This window comes from Cebus imitator, unplaced genomic scaffold (assembly GCF_001604975.1).
Source record: "Cebus imitator isolate Cc_AM_T3 unplaced genomic scaffold, Cebus_imitator-1.0 Scaffold6, whole genome shotgun sequence".
NCBI lineage: Eukaryota > Metazoa > Chordata > Mammalia > Primates > Cebidae > Cebus > Cebus imitator.
The window spans coordinates 12636117-12644511 of NW_016107321.1; the positions used below are offsets into that span (position 1 = coordinate 12636117).

Below are 8395 nucleotides of genomic sequence, written 5' to 3' on the forward strand. Positions count from 1 at the left end.
AATGCCAGCTCTTAGCACATGCATATATACTGTATACAGGCCCTCGGTATGTATGGTTCTACATTGGTAGATTACACCAACCGTAGATCAAAAGCATTTGGAAAAAAAAATTTCATCTGTATTGAACATATACATACTTTTTATTCTTGTCATGATTTTCTAAACAATATAATATAGCAACTATTTCCATAGCATTTCCATGTAATAGGTATTATAAATAATGTCAAGATGATTTAAAGTGTATAGGTGAATGTGCATAGGAAGTATGCAAATACTACAACATTTGGTATCAAGGACTTAAGCATCCATGGGTTTTGGTATCCAAGAGAAGACCTGGAACCAATCCCCCAACAGATACTAAGAGATGACTGTATTGCATTGATTGATTGGAATGAAAGTGATGTATTTGTGAAGTAGAGTCTGAGCCAAGATTATTTATTTATTTATTTAGAAACAGAGTCTTGCTTTGTTGCCCAGGCTGAAGTGCAGTGGCACAATCTCGGCTCACTTCAATCTCCACCTCCCTGGTTCAAGCAATTCCCCTGCCTCAGCCTCCCTAGTAGCTGGGATTACAGGTGCACACCACCACACCTGGCTAAATTTTTGTATTTTTAGTAGAGACAGGGTTTCACCATGTTGGCCAGACTTGTCTTGAACTCCTGACCTCAGGCAATCTGCCCACCTCGGCCTCCCAAAGTGCTGGAATTACAGGCATGAGCCACTGCGCCAGGCTAAGATTCATTTCTTATTGATTAAAGAAGTTAGTCTTGCTCTTAGTGTAGATTTGTTCAGTTTATATTTTGGCATTGCTCACGTAGCCAAAATATTTCTACACCCATTTTCTCGTACTTTGAGCTTGCTATATTTCATAAATGAGGCTCAATAAATGTCATACATTCAAGGAAATGAAATATTTGTCAAGGTATAACCTAGCCATTTATCAACACATGTTGCTTCAGTTTCTCTCATCCGTGTACATGTAATTGTTGGATAAAGCCTGTTGCATTCCCCTGCAGGAGCTTCAGAGAGACATAGAGAAGCATAGTACAGGTGTGGCATCTGTCCTCAACCTGTGTGAAGTCCTGCTGCATGACTGTGACGCCTGTGCCACTGATGCTGAGTGTGACTCCATCCAGCAGGCCACGAGAAACCTGGACCGGCGGTGGAGAAACATTTGTGCTATGTCCATGGAAAGGAGACTGAAGTGAGCTGGGATGCTGAAACAGAGAGGGAAGAGGGAAAGGCCCAAAAGAAACAAAAAATCACCCCGAGTATCCATTGTTCACTATTTCCTGTTGGTAATTTCCAAAAATACCTGTGGCTTCCCAAACTTACTATTGTCTACATTTAGTTGGGAAAATAAGTAGATATAAAGGTAATATATAAATATAACAAGCCAAGTTATGTCTGACCTCACAGTTTAAATATAATATGGGAACATACAAATACACCCCTGCCAAACAAGCATAACATTACAGAATGTGTGGCTGTGAAAACAGTAACATTCTTTCATGAACAATTAAATAATAAAAACACATTTATCTTGAAACCCTTTGAAATTGAAGGTGGCAGACAATCGTGCTATATTACCAGGTGATCATCATGGCCATGTTCTCCGGTAAACTGTTGAAAACTTGGTATCTGTCCTGCTGTCACAGATTGACTTTTGTCAGTGTGAGTTGAATGTTGGACTTAAATGGATTTTCAGACCTCGTTTTGATTTCCGTCACACATGGCCTGGGTGCACACTGTAAACCTGTTGTTGCTTTTCTAAACTTCTTGCACACATCCAAGACAGCTCATGTGATCTGCTTATAATATTCAATTTGACTAATTCAAAATCCAGAGCTGCAGGACATGTTTTAAAAAAATTAAAACAGCTGTTTTATTTTAGCTCCAACAGTTGTCTCTCTTGCTCTCTGGTCAAATTTGGCTCGAGGCATGGTCATTGTTTGGCACAACAGTTGCTTCTGTGGGCACCTTTAATCCAGTCACAGGCATCAGTCCCGGTTCCGTAGTGAAAACAGTCTCCAGTAATCAGAATCTGTTCTTGCATTTTCTGCCTCAGAATCGAAGAGACGTGGCGATTGTGGCAGAAATTTCTGGATGACTATTCGCGTTTTGAAGATTGGCTCAAGATTTCAGAAAGGACAGCTGCTTTTCCCAGCTCTTCTGGGGTGATATATACAGTTGCCAAGGAGGAACTAAAGAAATTTGAGGTGATTTATAATTCCAAATTTTTAAGCCTTATTTTGCTATTAAAGTAGCCAGGTGGTAGCTGGAGTTCCAAGACCCAAACTAGCTGTTCACCCACACGTTATCTGTTCAAATTGCTGGGTGACGACTTTGCAGCCAGCTTTATTATGACCTCATAAGTAGGCAAAGAAGGGGCAAACGGAGGTTTATGTTTTAAGATTATCAAGAAGCATAAATAATGTAGTAATGAAGAGAGATTTATTAGAAAAGAAGAATCATGATTCCTCCCAAAAGATCTTGGCACAATTTTTATTTCAGAGTTATTCCACAATCAGCCATCTTTTCTAAGATTAAAATATGATGTTTTTATACTATAAAAATCTATCTTCCAAATACATTTTTGTATTTTCTTTACCTAATCGCAGTGTGTGTGTGTGTGTGTGTGTGTGTGTGTGTATACATATCATTGATAAAAGAGTTGGCTCTAGAATGGAATTAAAACATTTTCATTATAATTCATTTCTAAGTACACAGTGAAGAGTAGTACTGGTCTTGAGTCACCAAAAGTTTTCAGTTACACTAACACAAAAATAGCTGTAGTGTCATCATATTCATAAAGAAAGAAATCATCTAATAATTGATTCCAGTACCTTGCTTGTTTGCATAATCTTGAGTCCACTCTGTCACTGTTATACAATGAAGCTCCGACTTCTCAGCCACTGTTCATTTTCATGGAAGACCTGACCTAGTCCAAAGTTGACCATTTTTAAATTTGAAGATGTTTTTCCCTTCAATTCCCACTGCTAGGCAGTTGTGTACTCAGATGTATTGACTGCAAAGAGTTCAGACGCATGCTGACCATTTTCAATTGCTAATTCTGCCCCAAGCTCCTCGAGATGTTTAGAAATAACACTGTAAATCCAATGAAATCTAACTGCATTCACTTTTACCTTGCAACATTGGGTAACAGCCATTTACTGAGGCCTATGATGGGAAATACGAAGTTTGCTTTTTATTCTTATGGAGTTTAAAATCTCAGGGTTGTATATGAACAGCTATATGAATCTAGAAAAATGTTTACATACTGTGTAAAATGAATGAATTCCTCTGATGTCTGAATGGTGAATGAATTTATATATAACTAGACCATTACATTAGAATAAACAATACTTTTATTCATATAAAAGATGTTCCCTTAGAAAACTACTAGTAAAAAACACAATAAACTCTGCAATAGATTCCAGGTCATCTCAATGTGAATGAATGTGGTGGAAGAGCTGCTCAACTGCATCTTCCTACACTCAGCTTCATAAAGGTTAAAACCTTTTATAATTGGCTTATACTGCAAAGCAGATTATATAAGATTCTCTCTGATGCTATTTTAGACTCTCAGATTGTATAGCAAAAGTTAGCCTTGTAGTTAGCTTCTATAATGATTGATTTTATTATGTAGCATAAATTTTGTAGTTAATTTTTTTAAGAGACAGAAATAAACAGCAGAAACAAAGCTGTGCTTGTGGGCAGCCTTCAGCTAGTTCAATCACATGAACATTTGGGATGGATGTGGGTGTATTGAGGTTTCTGCCTGGGGGTACTCCATCCTCACCCCAATGAGTAAACATGTACTGTGACTTCCGGTCATGGCCAGAGCTGAACTTTCCTTACCACTCCCTTTGCTGGAGAAATAACTTAAGGCTTTTAGCCTGGAAGCTGAGATTTCCTAGGATGAAGGCTCTAAAAGCAGCTCTCAGAAGGAAAACCATTTAAGGGGCAGAGATGTGGTCGCATGTAAACAGCGTGATGAGCCAAGGAAAGCAGAATTTGGGGATTTGATGAGTGCAGTTCAATTTATTAATTATAATTTTCTTTTTGGTCTAATGCCAAGATAAAAATCCGTCATAAATCATACAAATGATTTTTTTAAAGCTTCATTTTATTTTGGCCAAATGATTCTTTTTTTTTTTGAGACAGAGTCTTGCTCTGTCACCAGGCACCAGGCTGGAGTGCAGTGGCGCGATCTCGGCTCACTGCAACCTCCACCTCCCGGGTTCAAGCAATTCTCCTGCCTCAGCCTCCCAAGTAGCTGGGACTATAGGCACGCGCCACCACAACCAGCTAATTTTTTTATTTTTTTAGTAGAGACAGGGTTTCACCATGTTGGCCAGGATGGTCTTGATCTCTTGACCTCGTGATCCACCCGCCTCGGCCTCCCAAAGTGCTGGGATTACAGGTGTGAGCCACGGCATTCAGCCAAATGATTCTTATGCTATAGGGCTCTCTTATATTGCAGGGAAAAATCAGAAAAGAGTATTTTACCTTCAGAATCTCTAAACTGTCCCTGGGATAGCCTCAAAAGTAAATAGATGCTACTGTGTAGAGTGGTGCACTAGCTCTAATATGTTTTATAAAAACTGAATAACTCACAGGAACAACAAAAAATAAACAGAGCATGTTCCAAACTTTTTTAAATTATAAAGTTACTTGTAGGTTACTAAATTACATTTCTTAAAAGCTTATAATAGCTTGTTTTTTTTTTTTTTTTTTTTGAAGGTCTTTTGCAAAGGTAGTTTTAAGGATTTTCCTAATGGACAACAGAATTGAGGCAATTTCTAGATTTTTAGAAAAGTACATATTTTACAAATAAACAGTTCCATTGTAGATATCTTTTCTCTGTATTGACACCAGAAATCTTGAACATTTCAAATTCACATTTCCATATACGTGTATATTTTTATAGTGGTTTGCTTTGTGGAAATATTTGTTTCTAGGACATTAATTACTTTAAAAGCTATGTGTATATGTATATGTGTGTTGTGTGTATGTGTGTGTGTGTATTTATTACTACTCTCCATTTTCACATTTTTTTTATTGATTCACTCCCTTTCCTTAAGCTATGCTGACTAAATTACTTGGCTTTAACAAGGGGAAGTGTACCCTCATTACATGTCATTCTTTCCCTTCATGGAAGTATAACTTCCCATTCTCCCAGACACTACAATAAAAACAATCAGGAGCCACTACTGAGAGTCCTTCGCTGATTTCCCACACTGATATGACTTCTCTGTGGCCATAGGCTTTCCAGCGACAGGTCCACGAGTGCCTGACGCAGCTGGAGCTGATCAACAAGCAGTACCGCCGCCTGGCCAGAGAAAACCGCACCGATTCAGCCTGTAGCCTCAAACAGATGGTTCACGAAGGCAACCAGAGATGGGACAACTTGCAGAAGCGTGTCACCTCCATCTTGCGCAGACTCAAGGTTTTTGCTGTGCCTCCTCTGTAATTTAGAGGCCGGAGGATGGGATTGGGCTGTTTGAATGCCATCTTGAGACTCAGTCTCAGTGATTTTGTAAGATTGGGATGGCAGGAGTAGGAGACAAGAGGAGTGAGAGGGCAAAGGATAGCAGGTTTCTCATTGCTTGCTGAGAAAATGACTTTACAGAACACTGGAATTCACTGTGCCATCTCCATATGTTTAAAGAGACTTTTAGTAAAAATAATTATTACTTTCCTCTTGCCTTCCAGCATTTTATTGGCCAGCGTGAGGAGTTTGAGACTGCACGGGACAGCATTCTGGTCTGGCTCACAGAGATGGATCTGCAGCTCACTAATATTGAACATTTTTCTGAGTGTGATGTTCAAGCTAAAATAAAGCAACTCAAGGTAATAGATTGTTTTTCAAATTATCAATTTGAAGAAAGCATGGAAAGGAAAGGATTTGTGGCTCTTTTTGTGAAGAACATAGCAAATAACTTTTCTTTTGAAAAATTAGTTCTGAACTGCAAAAAAAATTCAGAAAATATAAAAGATACAAAAAATAAGATAAAGAGTGTTACCCAGAGATAACCACTGTTGCTTATCTCTTACTGCTCTGTATCTTATTTGATATTGATATTGTTGTTCATATTTTTAATCAACTTGCTTGCCAGGCTGTTAGGGATATTCTGCTGTTGTTGTTTTGTTTTGTTTTGTTTTTAGAGAGAGTCTCACTCTGTTGCTTAGGCTGGAGTGCAGTGGCACAACCTTGTCTCACTGCAATTGAACCTCTGCCTCCCAGGTTCAAGCAATTCTTCTACCTCAGCCTCCTTAGTAGCTGGGATTATAGGTGCACACAACCATGCCCAGCGACGTTTTGTATTTTTGTATTTATTTTAGTAGAGATGGAGTTTCACTATGTTGGCCAGGCTGGTCTCTAACTCCTGATCTCAAGTGATCCACCTGCATTGGCCTCCCAAAGTTCTGGGATTACAGGCGTGAGCCGCCGCGCCTGGCCTTGTTGTTGTTTTTGTTTGTCTTTTCTGATTTGTTCGTAGCAACTTCACATGGTTCCTTTGGCCTCCGTGTCGCAAAGCAATACAACATTCTTATGTCAGGATTCCATTCCTCATAGTCTACATTCTTAGATGCCAAGTGAATTTTAAATACATTTTTTATTTTTCACTGTATAATTCAAACACAGTGGCTAGCTAGAAATTTGAATAGGAGGGATATACATTCGATGTATGGATTTCCTAAAAGGGAGAATGTTTAACACGTTGAATATTTTCCAAGGCAGCTTATGAAATGTTCTTCCCAAGATAGATGGATTTTTTTAAAGAGTGGTCATGATGCCCACAACCTTTGGGCTGTTATAATCAAACAAGGAACTTGCCCTTAGTCATAGATTCTCAGGACGGAAGAAACAGTAAACCCTGCTCTTCTGCCTCACCCTTTCCTCTGTTTCCTCTCTGCTGTCATCTCACAGGCAAATCAATATTTGCATCCTTCCACAGAAAGTTTCTGCCAAGCACTAATTGAATCTTGTCTCTTTGGACCCTGGCAGGATGATGGAACCTATTACTACCCTCCCTTCTCTCCTGGCAGTCTTTTTCACCATTGGACAATTCAACTTCTCCCCAGTTTATTATCACATTGAATTAAAAGTGAACACTGAGGTTGGGTGTAGTGGCTCACCTCTGTAATCCCAGCCCTTTGGGAGGCTGAAGTGGATGGATTACCTGAGGTCTGGAGTTCAAGACCAGCCTGGCCAACATGGTGAAGCCCCGTCTTTACTAAAAGTACAAAAATTAGCCAGGAGTGGTGGTGGGCACCTGTAATCGCAGCTACTCAGGAGACTGAGGCAGGAGAATAGCTTTAACCTGGGAGGCAGAGGTTGCGGTGAGCCAAGATTATGCCACTACACTCCAGCCTGGGTGATGAGAGCGAGACTCCATCTCAAAAAAAAGGGGGCGGGGGGAAACACTGAAACATGACCTCAGTGATTTAAATCTTTTGCAACACACAGAATGAGTCTAAATAATCCTCCCAGAATTCCTTGTTTTTCAAATCATTATAACTTTCCCTGCCTATGTCCTGAAATAACAAAACAGCCACCTGAGAAGAATGTGTGACATCAGATGGCTTCTCTTAGTCATGTTTGACGTAGGATGAGGACATCTGAAATTAAAATGTTCAGAATATTTCTTTAAAATGCCAAATCTATTTCAGTGGCAGTGTATGGATTCCCATTGCTTTCATCAAGGATAACCAGTGCTATCAACTTAATATTGGGTTTGAATATTTTTTCCTGTTATTCTCCACTCATGCTATCTGTGATGGTAAATTGCATTAGCCCAAAGTGCTTTTCTTGTCATGTAATTTGAATGTTTCTATTTATGACTCCTGCTCTGGCTTAAAATGTGTATGTTTTACTTTAGACGGTGATAGCCTCCTGGCTTGTGATTGTATATGGTAAATTAAATAGCCCCTACATGTCTTTTTTAATCTAATGAGAAATATATTACGATTCTCATATCAATGTAAGCAACAACAACAACAAAATCACATGAGCTTTGCACTCCCTAGGCCTTCCAGCAGGAAATTTCGTTGAACCACAATAAGATTGAGCAGATAATTGCCCAGGGAGAACAGCTGATAGAAAAGAGTGAGCCCCTGGATGCGGCGGTTATTGAGGAAGAGCTGGATGAGCTCCGACGGTACTGCCAGGAGGTCTTCGGGCGTGTGGAAAGATACCATAAGAAACTGATCCGCCTGCCTGTATGTAACGATTTTTTTTTCTTAGTTGTCATTCCATCTAAAGAGAATAAATCATGTGGCATTGAGTTGTATTGTATAGTGGGTAAGAGCCCAGATCCTGGAGCAAGAGCACCTGGGTTCAAGTCCTAACTTTGTCCTGCATTGTCGCTGTAATCTTGGGCAAGCT

General features: G+C 39.4%; 1 protein-coding gene across 20 annotated transcripts in view; it reads left to right on the forward strand.

Moving 5' to 3' along the window:
• Window positions 1–8395, forward strand: part of SYNE1 (spectrin repeat containing nuclear envelope protein 1) — a 529474-nt gene that overhangs the window by 494013 nt on the left and 27066 nt on the right. For all 20 annotated transcript variants that reach the window (XM_017537464.2, XM_037742153.1, XM_037742143.1 and 17 more), the window contains 5 exons: window positions 1017–1204; window positions 2069–2219; window positions 5270–5452; window positions 5719–5856; window positions 8038–8229. In XM_017537464.2, the coding sequence (XP_017392953.1) occupies window positions 1017–1204; window positions 2069–2219; window positions 5270–5452; window positions 5719–5856; window positions 8038–8229 (852 nt within the window). The remainder of the gene's footprint in view (window positions 1–1016; window positions 1205–2068; window positions 2220–5269; window positions 5453–5718; window positions 5857–8037; window positions 8230–8395) is intronic.